Source organism: Rattus norvegicus, chromosome 9, assembly GCF_036323735.1.
Source record: "Rattus norvegicus strain BN/NHsdMcwi chromosome 9, GRCr8, whole genome shotgun sequence".
In the NCBI taxonomy this organism is placed as follows: Eukaryota; Metazoa; Chordata; class Mammalia; order Rodentia; family Muridae; genus Rattus; species Rattus norvegicus.
In genome coordinates, this window is record NC_086027.1 from 115,155,655 (window position 1) to 115,175,782 (window position 20,128).

Consider the following 20,128-nt stretch of genomic DNA (forward strand, 5'->3'; position numbering starts at 1 on the left):
GTTGTCCAATGCAATCTATTGCCAGCTTGCACACTGCTCCCGTGTTGCTGTAAATGTTATTCTAAAGCCCACAGCTGCACTGAAGACAGAAGTTTTTCCAACAACACACACTCACATTGAGACAAACACTGGCCGTGTCTCCCAGGAAAGGATTAGAGGAGTTAAAAGTGTGTCTCACAGGGAGCCCCTGCGGGACATGGATCGTTCAGATGAACCATGAAGCCCGAGCAGAACATGCAGCATCAGGATGCTGTGGTGGCAAAGCAGGGTTTCGTTGACAGACATTTTGTTTTGTCATGGCAAACGTTAGTCTCAGAATCATTCCTTGGCCACTAATTACATGGTTTCATTCTTGATCACTTTGATATTAAAAAAAATCACTCCATGTCAGCAGTTCTATAACTGGGGCTAGGCAGATGGCTCAGTTAGTAAAGTACTTCTGGTGTAAGCATGGGTGCCCAGGTTCATATCTTTAGCACCTCGTAAAAGGCAGGATAGGGCTTGGTGCACATCTGTCCTTCCAGCACAGCTGGGGCAGGGTGGAGACAGACAGAGCAGCCCTTCTCACTAATCCTGTGAGCTCCAGGCTCAGTGAGAAATTTGGTCTTAAAATTGAGGAAATCAGGCAATATATCAACCTTTGCTTGCATGTGTAGACCCCTTCCATATGCACATTGACACACAAGCACATTGACACACATGTTCATGCACACACACACACACACACACACACACACACACACGTATACACAAAGACTGAAAGCCTTATTCTGCTTCATCACTATTTCTAACCAGGTGTATGTGTATGTGTGCACGTGTGCATGAGTGCTTGTGTGTGTGAATGCGCTTGTGTATGAATATTCTTGTGTGTTTGTGTGAATGTGCTTGTGTGTGTGTGTACATGCTTGTGTGTTTGTATGTATTTGTGTGTGAATGTGCTTGTGTGTTTGTGTTTTTTGTGTGTGAATGTGCTTGTATGTTTGTGTGTGTGTGTGTGTGTAAATGTGCCTGTGTGTGGTCTTTTTGTGTGTGAATGTGTTTGTGTGTGTGTGAGTGTAAATGTGCCTGTGTGTGGTCTTTTGTGTGTGAATGTGCTTGTGTGTGTGTGTGTTTATGTGTGTGTGTGTAAATGTGCCTGTGTGTGGTCTTTTTGTGTGTGAATGTGCTTGTGTTTGTGTGTGTGTGAACATGCTTGTGTGTTTGTGTGTGAATGTGCTTGTGTGTTTGTGTTTTTTGTGTGTGAATGTGCTTGTGTGTGTGTGTGTGTTTGTGTGTGTGTGTGAATGTGCTTGTATGTTTGTGTGTGTGTATGTGTGTGTGTGTAAATGTGCCTGTGTGTGGTCTTTTTGTGTGTGAATGTGCTTGTGTTTGTGTGTGTGTGAATGTGCTTGTGTGTTTGTGTGTGTGTGAATGTGCTTGTGTGTTTGTGTGTGTAAATTGAGGAGTAATAGACTTACATTATTTCACTCTTGCTGATACCCCATGGACTTTCCTTTGAAAGCACAAAGGGAAAGTTCACAATGTATCGCACAGAGTAAGGGGCTCTGCTTCGATATCTGCTACACACTAGTGAGCTCATCTTCTGCTAGCTATGGACATGTGGCCTGTGGTCTTGTCAGGCTTTCTTAGTGCTTTTATTTTGATGCTGAAGCTGGTGCACATCACTGGGCAGAGACTAAACTTTTCAGTACACTTTTATCATACACAGGCACATCGCTACTGTTTTCTTGAGGAAAAATAATTGAATTAGCATGAGCTCTGACCAGCTTGTGATTATCCTGGAGAACATGTGAGGGTTTCTATAAATAACTTCAGTGTAAACCTTACCTCATCATTGATCCTTGAGACCCACCTTGCCTGGGACACTGAGCCTGTGTTAGACATTATTAAAATATGTTCAAATCTCTGCTACTGTTAATGATACATTCTCTTACTTTATATAGTGCTCACTCCTTCTAATGTTCATTATTTTGTAAATTAGCAGAAATGATGGGGACGGGGCCAATCAGACTTCCTGTCAGCAATTGAAGTCTCTCTTGCTGCTGAGCAAAATGGTTCCAACAGCCGGACAGACAGAACAGCCAAATATGTCTCAGACAGTCATGCAAAGGGTTGCAGCTGAGTGTCTGGCTCTTGAAGGCACAGCTCCAGGGCCATTGGGAACAAATGCTCACACACCTGGATGCACCCTGCACCCTGGCCAGATGGGAAGCACGCCCCCTAGTGGAGAGAATCTGGAGCCTTCATGACCTCAGTTGATCCAAAACGAAGGGTTGTGTTTCTCGTCAAACACACACAAGAGTGGCCGGGATTTGAAGAAGATAAGGACAGATACATGGTTGGATGGATGGATGGACGGACAGACATACATACAGACAGACAGACATAAAGAAATGCTTAGGTCACCATAAGACTTGTCAAGCCTTCAAGGAAGTAATCTTGGACCCCAGTGTAAGCTGCGAGCTTTCTTTCTTATCTCTTTGCTCTGCAGTAAATTTGTAGATGCATCCTGGGTAAATGAGAGATGAAGCAAGAAACACTTCGTAAATGAAGATTAAAAGTGGTGTTGAATACTTAAAAAATAATCACAGACTTTAATTTAGGAACTTGGATTCTTTTCTGAGATTAGAATCAGTGGCTTTGACTTTTGTGAAAGTCGCCTTTGTTTTCCAAGAAGAGCACTGTACCACTCTAAGCCATTTAATTATTCAACTATATAAAACATTCCCGATTGTTTAATTCTTGGAAAAGATTATCTGAACATATTACCAGGTTCCTTTTTTTTTTTTTTTTTTTGGTTCTTTTTTTCGGAGCTGGGGACCGAACCCAGGGCCTTGCGCTTCCTAGGTAAGCGCTCTACCACTGAGCTAAATCCCCAGCCCCACCAGGTTCCTTTAAAGAGGAATTTCACATCCTCTTCTTTGTGGACCATCACATTGGGTTTTTATTATAGATTAGATAAGTATAGCATTGTGTGGAACTTAAAACCTTTTCCTCCCCAAGACAGGAATGCACACATGCACACATTTTTGTGCACATGCACACTTGCACACACATGTACACTTGCATGCATATGCAGGCTTGCACACACACTTACCTCTAGGGTCTGAAGAACTGACTCTGAATTGTTTGAGAAGATTTAGTGAAGAAGGTGCTGGAATGAGCTCAGTCAACATTTGAAGATCCATTAAAATGTGAAAACACTGCACAGGGAGGAACTCAGAAGTGTCTGATAATACATTATTAAACTACTAGAAATGCCCAGTGAAAAGCTATGGTAATTGTTTGATATTGTTTTCTGTCCATAGGTTGGTGGCAATTTGTTTTTAACCTAATCTTAGTCAGGGAACTTTCCAGTACAGCAGCCCAGCCCTGAAGGTCCGTCTACGAGGCCAGGCGTGCTCAGGCCTTGGAGAAGGAACAGCCAGCAAACGGGGACGCATGTATTTCATGCTCTGTGGAGTCTGGTGTAACCGAGTTTCTAGGTACTGATGAAATGCACAGGCCTGTGAATTATTCTGCAGTGAATGGGAGGAAAAAGAGATTACTGTCGCAGTCACCATAACTAAAGGAGATGACTTTCCCAACAGAAGCATAGAGTCTAATTTATTAGGTGTGTGACGTGCACTTGACATTTACCTTGGATGCTTCTATGCAAAGCCAGACTTGCCTTCTTGTAGGTTTGAGGGGATTTACTGTCCCTTCCTCTACCTGCTTGATACGCACTTGGCCAGTCACCCTGGGTTGAAGTATTTCTTGAATACTTGAATACCAGACTTTGAAGGTGATTCTGTGGCTGGAGAGAACTTCAAACATACATTCAAATAAACAAACAAACAAACAAACAAATGTTCTTATTCAAATTGTTATCTCCAGTCTCTAATTCTGGCTTTCTTTAGCCTTCTAAGATGTGACCAGACGCAGCAGGGAATGATATTTATTCTATAAATAGAATTAAAACCATGCTTATGTGAGGTATAGTTTTTAGCCACGCTCAGGCCTCGGATTCTATGACTTGAGCCTAGAATTACTGCTAGGTAATACTAATTTATGTGCAAAAACTCTCTGAAACACTTAAGTTTTGAAAAAATATATTTTTTGTTAATTCTTTGAAAATATATGTGCAATGTACTTTGAACAGACCACCGTCCCAGCCCTCCCTTTGAGAGTTCTTCTTTCCCTACCAAGTCTAGTTTGTGTTGTCCAGTTAGTCTTAGGATTAAGGTCTGCTCAGGTGTGTGGTCAGTGTAGCAGGGGGCTCCTTTTTAAAAACAAAAACAAAAACAAAACCCAGCAGCAACAAACAAGTGGCTATCTGCTTCCAGCAGGCCCAGAATAGCTTGTTGTTTGCAACCCAGCAAGTCTCTCGAGAACCATTTTTTGTTTTATGACTTAAAGTCCTAAACCTTTATGATAAAACACCATAGGAAATACCAGGTGGTACTCAAAGATCAAAGAAATTAAGGGCAAGGGTTCCTCCTGTAGAGTTAATACAATGGTATATTATTAAATTGGGCATAAACATTTTAGAAATAATACTGACCCAGTGTGCATGTGTGTGTGTGTGTGTGTGTGTGTGTGTGTGTGTGTGTGTGTGTAGGGCTGAGAACACGCTAGGCAAATGCTCTACCCCGAGCCACATCCCCAGACCTAACTAAGTTATTTACAAGGAGCCTATCATGGTCCGTGATCCGTGAAGATCAAAATCTGTGGAATCAGAAGCTCAGCAGCAGGCTAGGCTCCCCTCGGGACTGTTTACATGGCTCCTTCCTGCAGATTTCCTCCTCCACCTCCTGCACACTGTAATTTCTGGATCTCTATGGCATCTTTGATGCCATTACCCTCCTTTATCAAGATAAAGTTAAATCTCAGAAGAACCCTAATGGGAACCCTGGTCTCAGAGTTGTGCAAAAACTGCTTCTGAATACTTTGAACCTGCCCGGGGCCGGCTGCTTAGAGATAAAAATCATTAAGATAGAAACCGGACAAAAGCAAAGCTATCTGAGCCGGGGAGAATTGTAAAATTTGGACTCTGTGCTCTGAGGTTTTATTCACACAAGAAAACAGGCCATCTTCAGGGGAGAAATGAAAATCACACATTACAGGGAAGACCCTGCAAGTCTTGCCGGAGACAGTAGGCAGCTGGCTCCTTCTTTGAGGCAGGTGGGCAAATTTCTTTGGACAACATGTGAATTTAAATACATTGTTTCAACATCCTAATAAGAAAATTACAATCAGAAACTAGAAGGATACACTGAGAAATCTCTCTATCAACCAGGTTATGTTAGATGCATTTCAAGATGAATGGAAGGCGTAAGGATAGCGCGCCCCTAACCACTGATTGAGGTTACCCATTGATAATTGTTTTTGTTATTTCAGAGAAAGTACACCTGTGGCAAAAATGCCCAAATCTTAGTGTATTCATCCTATATATTTTCCCACAATTGCATGTGCCTAAGAAGCCCAGATTTTGAGGAAGATACGGAACATTATTTACCCCAGAAAATTCCTTCTTGTGTTCTGGGTTCTCTCACAGATGCGTCTGGTCTCAGAGTTTCACATCAGTGAGACCTTTGCCTTTCGGGTACAGAGTCTTTATCCTGGATTTACAGTCCTCTCTGGATTTGCCTATGGAGTGAGCTGCACAGATTGGCCTGGCTGATTTGGCTTTTGGACTTTGATTTTCAGGCTTGTTCCCTGCCATTCTCAACCTGGCCACCAATGCCCACATCAGTGCCAATGCTACCTGTGGAGAGAAGGGGCCTGAGATGTTCTGCAAGCTCGTGGAGCACGTGCCGGGCCGGCCTGTTCGACACGCCCAGTGCCGGGTCTGTGATGGTAACAGTACAAATCCTAGAGGCAAGTACAGCTTTCTACTCACAGAAACACACTCATGGGATTCGCCATACAACTTATTCTTGTGGGGTCTCTGGTGGAACCCAGGGCTTTGCGCTTGCCTAGCGTGTGTTCTGTCTTGGAGCCCCAGCCGGAGTTCACCGGTGGGAGTTCCTACTTTTGGAAGCAACTGAAGATTTGGGTTGAAAATCCCCCAACACTGCTCAGTGTGGCTGCTTTTCCTTGGCATTGGATTTGGCAGTGTAAGGATGAACAACATCCAAGAGCTATGTCTTTTGCTTTCTTTTAACAGAGCGCCACCCGATAACCCACGCAATAGACGGCACCAATAACTGGTGGCAAAGCCCCAGCATTCAGAATGGGAGAGAGTATCACTGGGTCACCGTCACCCTGGACTTACGGCAGGTAGGTTGGGCCAGGTCCACTGGAGATAGCCCTCAGCCCTCTGATGTATGCCTTGGTTTTGTTGTTTGTTTGTTAACACATCTGTCCAGGTATGGTGTAGATGATACTCCGTGGTACCGTGGTACCACTTCTTCACCCGTATATATGGTCCTGATCCAAGGCCAGAGTGTGAGGGTAGATCTGGCTGCATCTGTGGTATACGTGTAGGGGACTATGAGTGGGTGAGGGGCAGGCAAGGCAGGTCTGACAGAAACCTAGGCGTTATTTGTTGTGCCGGCAGGAGCCCTGCTGTAGGATCTGGACTAGTTCTGACCAGTTGGGGAGGGTCAGGCAGATTCACCAGTTTGACCCCACAGAAGGACATGCAGGATCAGGCTGGGCAGAGAGAGAGGTTGGGTATGATGTCCGGATGAACTTTCTTATGACTTTGTGTGAGTAACCTCTCCTCATTTCTTTCTCTGACTTGTGGTATCTGAGAAGCTCTGATTTGGGCTCAACCATTTGTAAAAACAGTGAGAGTCGACGTATATGCTAGCCCAGCTTTTAAGGAAAAGACATGTGTCTTAAGGAAAAGCCCTCACAGTCCAGTGGGCTGTAGTAAGGGAGGAGCTGAAGTTTGCACTCGTAAATTCTTCTCACCTTCAGGGTGTGTAGGCAGAAGTGATGCCACCGTCAGTGGGCGTTTTGGGCACTCTTAAACCAGAAACAAGTCACCCTGAGAGAGAATGCACATTTTATGAATCGTGAGTATTATGGTTATCAGAATGATTTTTAGCTCCTGCTCACTGCATTGATGTGCAGTTCCCATGCTGACATTTCTCAACAGAACAGAAGGATTTCTGATTGGAGGAAAAACCGTGTTAAAGATTAATATGCATTAGAGAAGTGAAAACCAAAGCCACAGTAAGCTACCACCTCACACCCACTAGGGTAACTGTTGGAAAAGAAATGGAAAGTCTGTGAGTGTGGCAGGGAGTGGAGGAGGCGAGACATCTGTACACTCCTAGTTGGTGTGTCAGTGTTGCGGCACCAGGCAAAACCCAGCAGTGGTTCCTTAGACATTTAGATGTAATGTCAGACTATGCTCAGCTCCCTCCCCGCCCCAGGTATATAACCCTGTTGCGGTAATAAAAGAAAAGGCTTAACCGGTTCTCGCACACACCACTCCACACTTTACTTCAGGCTCTCCCTGACCTGGGCGATCCGAGAGCCATTCCAGTTGGCACCTTGCTTGCCATGCTGCTTTGCTCTCACTCACAGTTCCCTTGGCTGTGACTGAGATTGTTACCATGCCAGGCGTACACATCCCAGTTCCATGTCGGGCTTGGTGTGTTCCGCCACTGCACCTTCTCTAGAACTCATTTAGGTCTCCACATGAAAGGACACACCACAGAGTAACCTCTGATCCAATTGATAAGATATGATTTGCCCGTCAGGACAGCACGACATCCTGTACACACTCATTCTCTAAAAATAGTCATAACAACCTGAATCTATACGCAGAGAAGAATCTTAACATCTGTCACCATGTTCTCCCAGCTCCTCTCCTCGCTCTGGCTCCTTCTCTCCTGCTTCTCCCTCTCCTTAAAAACCTCTGTTCCCGCCTCCTTCCCTTCCTGTCCAATGACTGGCCTCATTTTACCTTGTCTGCCTTCACCTGCGTAATGATATTAACCTATGTAACACAAAAGAGCAGAAAGGAAGGACTCAGGGTTACAGCAGCATTGTTCTCAAAAGCCCAAGGGTGGCGGACAACTCAGATGTCCATCATTGGATGAATGGGTTAACTGACGACGGCACACACACACACACACACACACACACACACACATTCACACACACTCACACACTAACACACATACTCACACAGACATACACTCACACACCACACACATACACACTCACACACACATACTCACACACACACTCACTCACATACTCACACACACACTCACATACTCACACACACTCACACACACTCACACACACACTCACATACTCACACACACACACACACCCCACACACACATACACACATACATGCTCACATGCTCACACACACACACTCACACACATACACACCACACACACATACACACCACACACACATACACGCTCACATGCTCACACACACAGTCACACACACACACACTCTCACACACTCACACACACCACATGCCATTTAGCCTTGAAAGCAGAGAAAAATTTAACCCATGAGTAAATCTCGAAATTGTGTGAAGTGGTAGCATAAGACACACGCAGAAGGAATACTGTATGGTGTGGATGGGGGAAGCAGACCGGCCGTTTCAGGTGCCGGGAGAAAAATAAAAGGGGGTTAGTGTCTGATAGGATCGTCGGATGATGGTCAGACTTGTTTAGGTGGGTGACAGTGATAGTGGAAAAACCATGAAATAATCCAGTGAAATCATTCGATTTAATTGCCTGAAAGGGTACTTCTGACATTACCTATATTTTAATCACAGTTAAACATTTTACCGCACTGTGAAAGGCATGGTACATTGCACCAGTCAGAACAACAGGAAGCATTTGATTCGGGCATGGAGAGAGGCCTATTCAATCTCAGAAATTGGTTCAGCTGTGTCGGAGAACTGAAAAAAGGGGGCAGAAAGTCTTTCAGGCTGTGATGGAGCTGGAGGGACCAGGGGAGGCTTGGAATTGTTAGCATCTGTTTGGGGGAGAGCCTCCCCACGCTGACTCCATGGCAGAGTAGGAGGCTCCTCTTGGAAGTCCTGGATGAAACTGGAGTCAACTATTGTAGCTCTGTCAGGGGTATCTGTTGGGGTGAGGTCAAAGCGAAAGCCAGGTGACAGGCAGGGTCTGATAGCTTCCCTCTGCAGGGTTCCAGCCTCTTGAAGGAGATACCTGGTGGTTTGCAGAGATCCAGTCTGAGCCTCAAGACTTAGAATGTGGGAGAGACTCTCAGTTATTGGCAGCTAGATCCACCTACCTCAGCAGGTGACTTCGCTGTGTCCCTGCAGGGATGCAAGCAGTCCTGGACTCCTTGGCACCACACCTTGTCTGGATGGTGGCCAGCCAGATCCCAAACCCGTTGAAAGGAAAATGCAAATTCTAGAATCCTCCTAGCCAAATCATGGGCTGACTCCTATTACACCTAGGACTAGGTGCCCTTGGATCTCAACTGAGAGAACTCTGAGGGGCCCCAGAAACAGCTCTGTTTAACACGGGTTTATTACCTCGCTGTTGATTGTTGTTGGTGTGGTCTAGTGGCGGCGCATAGAGAGTGACCCTGAGGCAGTCGTTTTACAGAGTAGAGTGTGGGAGCACGAGGAGAGGTATAGTGAGGTCAACTAATACCTCACATCCATAAACCTCAGTTTATTTCTCTATCTGTCCATTCTCTTTGTGTGTACTGAATACACGAGTGTGTATACTGTGTGTGCGCGAATGCACATGCATGTGCACATGTGTATGTGTGTCCATGATGGTTCACAGGCATGTGTGTACACAAACACGTGGAGGCCCGAGGCTGATGTCATGTGTTCTCTTTAAATATTCTCCTCCTTACCTTGTTGAGATGGTCACTCTCAGCCCCTGGTGCTCGCCAATTGACTCAGCTGGCTGGCCTGTGAGCTATAGGATCCACCCGTCTTTGCGCCCTTATAGTGTGTTACATATATGCACCGCCATGCCTGACTCATGTATATGTGTGTTGGGGAGCGAACTCAGGTCCTCAAGCTTGTGTGGCAGACACTTTATAGACCAAGCCATCTAACCATTCCCCCTCCCCCATCAACATCCCCTCCCCCATTAACACCCCCTTCCCCATCAACATCCCCTCCCCCATTAACACCCCCTCCCCCATCAGCATCCCCTCCCCCATCAACATCCCCTCCCCATCAACATCCCCTTCCCCATTAACACCCCCTCCCCCATCAACATTCCCTCCCCCATCCACATCCCCTCCCCCATTAACACCCCCTCCCCCATCAACATCCCCTCCCCCATTAACACCCCCTTCCCCATCAACATCCCCTCCCCCATTAACACCCCCTCCCCATCAACATCCCCTCCCCCATCAATATCCCCTCCCCATCAACATCCCCTCCCCCATCAATATCCCCTCCCCCATCAACATCCTTTCTCTGATATTCAGATACCACCAGAGGAAATGTTAAACAAGACCTTAAAATAACCTAATTAGACTTACTAAGAGGATACTAATAATAAAAAAAAGCAATTATGCAAAATCTTAGAAAACAAACTTAATAAGTCAGTGATGACATTTCAGATTTGGAAAATAAAATGGGTTCCTTGTAAACAGAGAGTTCAGGTCAGACACTCACCATCCCTTTACTCTGAGAGAACCACTGATAACTCCATGAAGGGCCCCAACTTTTCTTTTCTCTTTTCTTTTCTTTTCTTTTCTTTTCTTTTCTTTTCTTTTCTTTTCTTTCCATTTCTTTCCTTTTCATTCCTTGTAGCTCTTTGCACTTAATAACCCTCCAATGGTGTTCACACCTCTGCCACTTTTCCTCCTGAGGCATGTGCTGTGCACACCTCTGCTCTGGGTTGTGTCCCTGAACTCCCATAATCACACTCCAGCCCCCCAGTCAGGGTCAGTCACCACGGCCTGTGACAGATGACTAAATGGAGCCTAAAGAGTCTAAGAGTGAGAGTTTGTGCGGCTCGCTCAAGGACAGGACTCCTGCAGTTCCAGAAGGTGGACAATGTCATCGTGTAGCACCCTCAGACCCCACCTTCCTCCAGCGGAGACTCCAGAATGTAAAATATTTACATCCCAATGTTCTTGACTTGAACAACATAACTGCAACTCACTTTTGAGGTGATCTTCCATCCCGGTTACCCATCCTGAGCTTAATAGTTCGCAGGCCTGTGATTTGGGTTGTTTTTGTTGTGGATAACAACTGGAGCTCTCAGTTAGAAAGCTCAGCCTCATTCCCACAAAGAAAGAGTGCAAAGAATAGCAACCACAGCTTGAAGTTTAAATTACAAATTCCTGCTTAGTTTTGAGGGTCACTGTAAAAGGAGTATTTATTTACCGACCAATGCAGAGATTTACGGGTGTCAGCCGGAGACTGCTGTGCGTTTTCTTCCTCAGTGCTGTTCTGTCGTCTGTTGTCCAACCGTCCAGTAATGAAGAGGTGCTCTCCTTTTTATGAAGGAAAATGTCAGAATAGAGCAACTGGATCATGGCTTGCACAGGGCCGGTAACTCCACATGGAGAAACTGGGATCAATCCCCCAAATCTGAGTTCCTTCTACACTGCCTGTTTGCCTCACCTGATCTCCAAACATTGCTGCCCTTTAAGCTATGACATTATGAGGTGGCTGTCAATGGTCGTTACTTCTTTTTTTCCTGACTTTGTCAAGCTGAGCTGAGATTCTGGCTTCTCTCTGCTTCTTCTGCTGCCCTGCTGTGGAGCCCACTGGGGTCCGCTTGCCTGCAGGTCTGCGATATCAGCACTTCCGTGTTTTGGAAGTGGCTGATAGAATTGGGTGCTCTTTACCCCATAGTGTGGGGAATACAAATTGAACTGGTGTTTTGTATTTCCTTCAAAAGAATTTTTAAAGCCTGCTCAAATATTTTCACCAGGAGGGTCAGATCTGTGAGTACAAAAAAAAATCCTTTTAAAGATAAAAATCTGTTTTGTGAGAAAGGAAATGTTCCCTGTGGCACCAAGAGAGGAGGGCCTTACTTTTTGTATAAGTTTAATTAGGCAGTGCCACTTAGTTGTGGGAACAGGATCACAGAAGGACCTTTGTTGCATGCAAGCCCTTAGACTAGAGTCTCTGGCTTGGGGCAGTTGTAAAGTCTCATTAGTTCGGATGTCCATTGTGTTTTGTTCACTCAAATCTCGGATACATTGGCAATAATTAGGTGGGTTTGGCTGTTGGTGCACACACACACCACATACATACAGACACCACACACACCACACACACATACACATACACCATACCACACACATAAACACACACAAAGACATCCCTACACACATTCACAGACACCACACACACATACCACACCACACATACTGCACACACATTTACTATACCACCATATATAAACCACACCACATACACAAACACACGACACCCAGACACCACACACACATACCACACCACACACAAACACACACACTTTTTGCTGAACGCCCTGAGAAGATCCATAAGAAAACAAACTACCTTCTTAAGACACCCAAAAGATTTGTAGCTCTTACCTGTAAACTGGGCCCTTACAACAAAAGGGTCTTGGCTTGTGTATTCAAAAGAGATTTCTGCAGGGAGTGGAAGGTTTCTCCTTCTGAGCGCTGTGTCACAGAAGCCTCTGTTACACAAGCTGTGATAGGTCAGTGTGATGCTGCGTGTGTGATGCTGTGTGTGGGTACTGACCCCTGTCCAGCGTCAGATAGAACATTTGTCTGGCATAGTTTGGCCAGACAAATACAGGGCACCCTTTACTCCTCTTGATGACTTAGAAGTAGCCCACTCTGTCCTGCTGTCCCCCACGGGGTTATCTCTTCTGCTGTATTCATTCCCCTCTCATCTCCACATGGCTGAACATTGGTTAGCTGTGTCTGCCATCTTGTTTTATTTTCTTCACACAGCGACTCTTCCAGCTACCCAATGATGTGTAAGAAATCGGCATGGGTGACTGTGGCACACCAGTCGGGGACGACCACCCTGTTGCTTGGGGAGTTTAACAAACACTCCCGTTCTCCCTGCTGGGTTCTGGGCGGCAGAGCCTTGCACATTTTGTCTGTCTCAATGTCAGCAATTCTGGCTGGGACCTGAGCAGGATTCTGGGAAAGTGAATGGGGATGGTTTGGCAAGATTTCTTTCGCAATATGCTTTTCCCATCCCCAACTGTTTGGCGTCAAAATAAACCTGTTTGCGCATTTGTGGACAGAAAGGGAAGTCCGCCAAAAGAAAAAAAAATCCCTATTTTTTTTTCTGTTACACTAGGGATAAACAGAGATTGTAATTTCTGACGAAATTTTTGAGACCTACTTAACAATCCATTCTGGCTTTCCCTCCTAACCCCTTTGGTATAGGATCTGTCTCACCGTGTAGCCCTGGGTGGACTGGATCTCTATAGAGCAGGCTGGCCTGGAACTTACAGAGAGCCTCCTGCCTCTGCCTCCCTAACGCTGAGGACTTAGGGTGTGCGCCAGTAAACTGTGCTTGCGGTGGGGCATTACACAGAAACGCTTCATTCTGGTGTAGAAGTAAAGCAAAGTCATGACAGGAACGTTAAACAAATTATGAGACAAACATTTGTTTGGGAGGACTAGGGAGATGGCTCAGCATTCGTCCCCCACCCCTGACCCCACTCCCATATAAATCCCAGTTGGGTGTGGCAACCTGCCTGTAATTCCAACCTGGGAAAGCAGAGACAAGGGATGCCCAGAGCAAGCTGTCTAGCAGGACCAGTAGTACATCCATGAGCTTTGGGCTTGACTGAGAGACTAAGCTCTCGGTCCTCAATGATTGAGGACCATAGCAACCCTGGGCCTTGCATTCATAGGCACACGTGTGAGCACAGACCCACGCATATACAAAAATATGAACACACACACACACACACACACACACACACACACACACACACACACACACATGCAAGCATGCACAACCCACATGAGAAGGAGGCAGGGGAGAGGACTTCTTTTTCCCTAATCACCATCAAGTTTAGCAAGAACCTACCTTCTGAACCACTCTTCACATTTGCGATATCTGCATCTACTGTACACATTTAGTACATGACGGACTTGCTGTCCTGTGGGTTCTGCAGTCTCAAAACTTGGTGACACACAAGACAATTACTGTATCCCCACAAAACCCTTGACATAGGGAAAGTAGGTTCTTATCAAGACCAGACAATATAGCAACGTTTCCTCTGCTGTCAGTGTGGAGAAGAGCTGGCCCCGCCTGGGGCTTGTGCTGTAGTGTGGTAGGAGGCAGGTAGCAGCTAACATCTGTTCGGTGGTGCTGCAGATGCAAAGAGAACATGCAGGAAGGGGCTTGGGGGGGGATCTCACAGAAGGACTCACTGGAGGAAGGAAGGAGGAAATGAGGAAGGCCGTGCGGGGGTGGGGGGGCAGGACAGCAGCTGTGTGAAAGCTTGCAGCAGAGAAAGAGAAGTATGTGTGAGCAGAGTTGGTACAATCCTAGCTGGTATCTCTCGCTTTCCTGCAACCCCCCGTGTTCTCCAAGGGATACTGACTTCATGATCAAAGATCTCCCGAGTCTCAGGATGCTGACCCCAAACCCCAGTCCCTTATAAGGTGTATTACATATGCACTAATGACATCCTCGTGAATACTTGGGACCATTACTAGCACACATGGAGTACCTCCCCAGCGCGAATGCTGCGTAAGTATTTGGATTAGTTAGAGATAAGGAAATGCCTACATGTTCTCAGAACCCGCCGTCAGAGAGCAGGAGCAAGATGCCAGCCTGTGATGTTCAGGGGTGAGTGCGGGAGCCACGGCAGTTCCGTGGCTCGGAGGGGTCCCAGAAGTTAGCACGTGTCATCAGCATGGCGACACTGGAGTGCTGTCAGCTGCAAACGGTGAATCCCTCAGACCCTGAGCATACAGTTGGATGACGTTTGACAGGCAAAGAGGCACAGTTGAGCCATGCACTTGTCAACTGTGACCATCCCCATTATGTCACCCCACAGCTCCGCCCCACACCCTTCTTAGGCGGTTGCCTGTCAGCCTCATCTTCTTTCTCCAGCCAGACAACTGCCCCTCTGATTTTGTTTTTCCTTCCATGAGGCCACGTGATTATATGTACGTATGTGTGTAAGTATGTGTGCATGTATGTCTGTATGTCCATATGTATATGTATATGCGTACAAAACTCCCAAGCAGTGGGGTCACACACCGCACCTGGCTTCTTTCCCTGGTCTTCCTGTGCTGGTTCGTCCCATCTCCTGAGCACACCGACCAGCCTTTGTTCATTTTTTCCTGGTCAGGGGTGTTGCCAGCTTCTGTTCATGGTGTTAAAGCATCCGTGGACGCTCTTGTAAAAGTCTCTCTCTGGGTGTATGTTTTTGCTTTTTCAAGAAGTGGGATTAACCAAAGATATGAATCTGTTTAACTGCAGGGCAAATTAGTAGAGCACAGCTCAGAAGGAGGACGCAGCAGAGAGCACAGAATTGCAACTCTTCTTCTGGAGGTCCCGGTGCCTTACACGTCAGAACTCAGGCACTGTCTCTTGTATACATGGCCACTGTTGGCTGTGCAGAATGGGTTTTATCTTTATGGGCATAACCTAAATTCCTGTGACAGCGTTTAAAGACTGAACAATACTTTTATTATGTAGGTTTATAATATTTTATTTAATGTGTTTCCAGTGTGGGTCCACTCTAAGTCATACATGAATATTCTTGTGGCTGTCATGTTGATTACTGTCTCGTTGTAGAGTCTTCAGGACCAAGGATTGGATCCAGCTCAGGGACTTTCATGTGCTCTACCACTGAGCTACATTCCAGCCCTCAAACGCAGTTCTAAAACTTGTTTTGTTAGTTTGTTTTTCTTTTTTTCCTTTCAAAAACGTTGTTCCCTTTTCTTGTTTGTGGCGACTGAAAGTTTTTCTCACAACGCCTTAGCATCATGATTAAAAGGCCCTCACTCCCCCTCCCTCCTCCTTGCTTCTTCCCCCTCCCTCTTTCTTTCCTTTTTGAATATCAGAGAATTAAGTGATCAATAACTCGCCTTTATCCTATGTCGTTATATTGGATAGATATCTAGGCGCACTGGGCTGAATACAATGTTTGGTCTTTTTAATTATCTTCTTGTGCTTAAGTTATGTTCCGATTGTTAATCTCCGTTAGTGGTATTCTCAGTGTTTGAGTATCTATCGGTGCCCAAGATTGCCTGGATTTCCAAGTCTCTTTCTAACTATATAGAAAAGAGGTGATTAACTGTGTCATTGTCTTGAGAAGTTATTGGAGGAGAACTCTGGGGGAGGAGAACTCTGGAGGAAGCAACATCCCATGTATCATAACCCCACTGTGTATTTGGTTAATTGCCTTCCTAGTGCCCTGTGTCCGCTGCGGCCCATAACATGGAAATCACATCCATTGCATGCTGTGAACAATGCAGCGGATGGTGGGTAAACCCTCCCCGGGATTTATTACCTGCGGGCTATATCATGAAAAACAGTAAATTGAGTTTTATATTAAAAAAAACCCCATCACTGATAATGCACTGCCTCTTGGGGGATAGAGTGGCCAAAGAGATTCAACTATAACCCTTAGTTCTGATAGAATGGTGACCGCAGGGGCAGACTCACTAGGGACTAGGCAGGGCTGGTGGTGGAAGTACATTTCCTTAGTGCTGGGGTCTAGACATGTGGAATCTAGACATGCACAGTGTCAAGCAGCACTGATGCTGTTCATGCAGGGGTGGCTCTCATACACGACAGTGTTTCCACAAGATTATAATGGACCAGAGTAGGCCCCTCCCCGCAATGCCCCCATTTTGTGTGTTGTACCCTTGCCTATCCATGAGCCTGGTGATGTTTAGATTCATAAGCACACCGTGCCACAGTTCCCTACACTATTCTGTGCAGTACCATGAGAAGTGAGAATCCTATAAGCAATTGGCCGGCCCCTGGGGATGAGTGTGGTGCAGGGGGCACCATGCAGGGGTGTGTAAGTGCACTCTGGTGCTCACAGAAACCACCAGATGATACATTTCGCGGAGAGCATCCTCGGGTGTGTGCATGACTGTACTCAGAATGGCGCCTCAGAGTAGCCTCCTCTTCAGTCTTGCTAAGGTATGGAGATGGAGCCTGGGAAACCCTGAGGTCAAGATTTAGAACTGCAAATAATTAACTGGATGACACAGCTGTCCAAACCGGGACCCTGGGAAAGCTGGGGAGGCCATGAGATCACTTTCCAGTTTAAACCGCTGACAATCGTGGTGGCCTAAACTTCTTAGGGCTCATAATTACCAGAGCATGTTTATAATAGTTTCATTGTTTTATTTATTTATTTTTGACTAATAGACTCTTAGGTTTTAGATTTATAGAAAAATTGGACAGACGTATGAAGCATTTCCGTAGAACCTCAGTACCATAGTGCTTGGGTCAAATTTGGGCTTTTCATAACTCTTCTTTTAAATGTGACTGGCCTAGTGTATTTTCAGGAGTCCTAATGTTTCTTCCCTACAGGGTTGAGGTAAACAAAAATTGTCTATCCTTAGAGTTAACTTTCTCTCTCTTCCCCACTCTTCCTTACTGTGGGATCAAAAGCTGGACACCTTTGTCCCTCCTCAGGGAAGCACACAGAAGTGAGCCATTGACCATCGACCATCAAGTCCATTGAGACCCAGGCTTTCAGGGTCACAACTCAGTTCTAGCCTTCTGGTGGGGTCCCTTGCTGGTTACATGTTCAGGATACAACCTCTGGGAGCAAGTGTTCTCCTGACCCATGGGGCTTTGCACAGACTGTCTGTGAGGCCCTGGGAAGCCCTAGCAGCTCTGGGCTGAGTATGGTGTTGGTAAAGAGACTTCACTTGCTAGAGCTTAGTCAGAACCTAATTAAACATTGTCACAAGGAAGACAATATTTCAGACACCCTCTGTAGTGTTCTCTCGACTTCCAGATTGAAGGCTTATTGGCTTCTCTAGATGGCCCTTACCCAGAAATACTGCACCCAGCTCATTCCAATGCATACTCCCCTTCTCCGTCTCCCGTGGAAGACTATGCCTTTGCACCACACTCAGTTTCATCTTTCCATATTGTCTTTATTTTTTAAAAGTTTGTTTATTCTTGTAAAATATACAGAACATAAAGTTTACCACTTTGAACAAGTGTAGAGTTCAGAGGCATTTAGCGTACGTATTCATCATGCAGCGATCTCCCAGCCCCAACCCCAGATCCTCTTTATCTTCTTGACGTATGAAACACGAACTCCACTTTTTCTCTCCCACTCTTGGCCACGATAACAGCTATTCTTTCTTACTTTAAATCTCAAAAAATATTTTATCTTGATTTACGCATACATGTGTGTGTGTGAAGTAGACATATTCACGTTGGTCTGGATGCCCATGGAGGCCAGAGGTATGGGATTTCCCTGGAACTGCAGTCAGTGGTAAGATGACATGAATACTGGGAACACAGTTCATATCCTCCTCAGGAGCACATCCGAACTATTTCTCCAGCCCTGACAACAGTTCTTGCTATGAAATCTGATGACTCCAGGTATCTTATAAATAGGGCAATGCTATTTTAATAATCCTGTGTCTGGGATACTTCCCTTAGTATAAAGACCACCAGGATTGGCCATGTTGCAAATGGTGTCAAATGTATTCCTTTTGAAGACCAGATAACTTTCTATTGTAGGTATTTCCAAAATTTTGTCTAATCAGTCATCCACGGATGGACATTTGGACTGTTTCCAACTTTTGGCTATTCTGAATAATGTTGCCATAAACATTGGTCAATAAATAACTTTTTGAATGCATCCATTCTACCCCAGGCACGTACCATATTGGAATTGTTGGACCATATGGTAATTCTGTCGTGGGTTTTTTTTTTAAAGGAATACTACACTATTTTTCACAGTAGCTCACTGTTTTATATTTCCATCACTCTTTTTAAACAACCGAAAATATTCCATACATACCGAACGCTCTTCATATGTGGATGTTATTTTTGATAAGCTTTAAATGTACTGATTTGTCAGCTTAACCCCTGGCCACTGAGATGCTCAGTGAGGTAAGACATCTCAAGAACAAAAGGAGGATCCTCACACAGGATTCAGGTGAAGAATTCACATCCAGAGGGAGATCTCCCTTCACAGAAGGGAGCTCTCTGATCACTCCAGTGCGAAGCTGTTAATGATTCAGTCAGTGACCAAAGGAAAGAAAACATACCATTACTGTTCTTAGGAGTGGTAAATGTGTAACTCGAGGGGCAGTGTTTTCTGGGGTTGGTTCAGTAGAAATTTTCCCAGCTCTTGTAGACAGTGCCCCCGTTGGGTTTGTGAGGTTTAATGAGGGGGGCCATTTGCTTTCACTGCTTTCATGATGGTGTGTTTTGGAGAAAGGTGTGGAGGAGGAAGGAGGCTCGAAGCCTTTCATCGTCACTGTTTGCTGGACCAGCACCAAGTCAATGTGCAGACTAGGGGATACCAGGCAAAGGACTTGCGTTTTCAGCCTGAGTTCCCTGCCCTGAGAGAGGAGGCAGAGTGGAAGCAAGAGTCCTCCTCTTGTAGACTTAGAGTCTGGAGTTGGAAAGCCCTGTGCTGCCCTCTGGTTCTCTCTCATTCATGTTTAGACTTTTCAGGGAACCCATTAGGACCTCTTGCTGGTGTCTCTGCTCTGTTCCTTTGACCTTTTCAAAGTCACTACTACCCTTGCTCACGAATCCCAAGCATCAGACTCTAGTCCCATGATCCTTCACTGCTGCTGGCCCTGTCTTTCTCCAGTTTATGAATCTCAGTGGTCTAAGAGTACAGCCATTGGTTGCTGAGATCTACGAGGTACCCATCACCTTTCCAGTCTCACTCTGGATCTCTAATGCCTGTAGCCCTGTGAGCTGCTCTCTGTTGTCCCTTTGGCTCTTTGGCCTGTTCTCTAGACACAGGTTTTCTCTTTTCAAACTCACATTTGGATGAAACTTCTTAGACAACCACACCTCTCCAAACTAGATAGAACCCCCTTCTACATCCAAATACCCTTCTGCCTCTCTCTCCCTGGGACTCAGGCAGTGCTGAATTTATAGTATCAACTACATTCCTTCTAACAGCGGATACTGGATCAGTGATCATCAAATGACGCTTAAATATAAAGTTGTTCTGGTGTCTCCTCAGTTTCACTTGTCGTTGGAGGGTGTTCTTCTGCTTA

General features: G+C 45.6%; 1 protein-coding gene across 2 annotated transcripts in view; it reads left to right on the forward strand.

The window, feature by feature from the left end:
• Positions 1-20,128, forward strand: part of Lama1 (laminin subunit alpha 1) — a 124,073-nt gene that overhangs the window by 16,107 nt on the left and 87,838 nt on the right. For both annotated transcript variants that reach the window (NM_001108237.3, XM_039083800.2), the window contains exons 2-3: positions 5,689-5,859; positions 6,149-6,261. In NM_001108237.3, the coding sequence (NP_001101707.2) occupies positions 5,689-5,859; positions 6,149-6,261 (284 nt within the window). The remainder of the gene's footprint in view (positions 1-5,688; positions 5,860-6,148; positions 6,262-20,128) is intronic.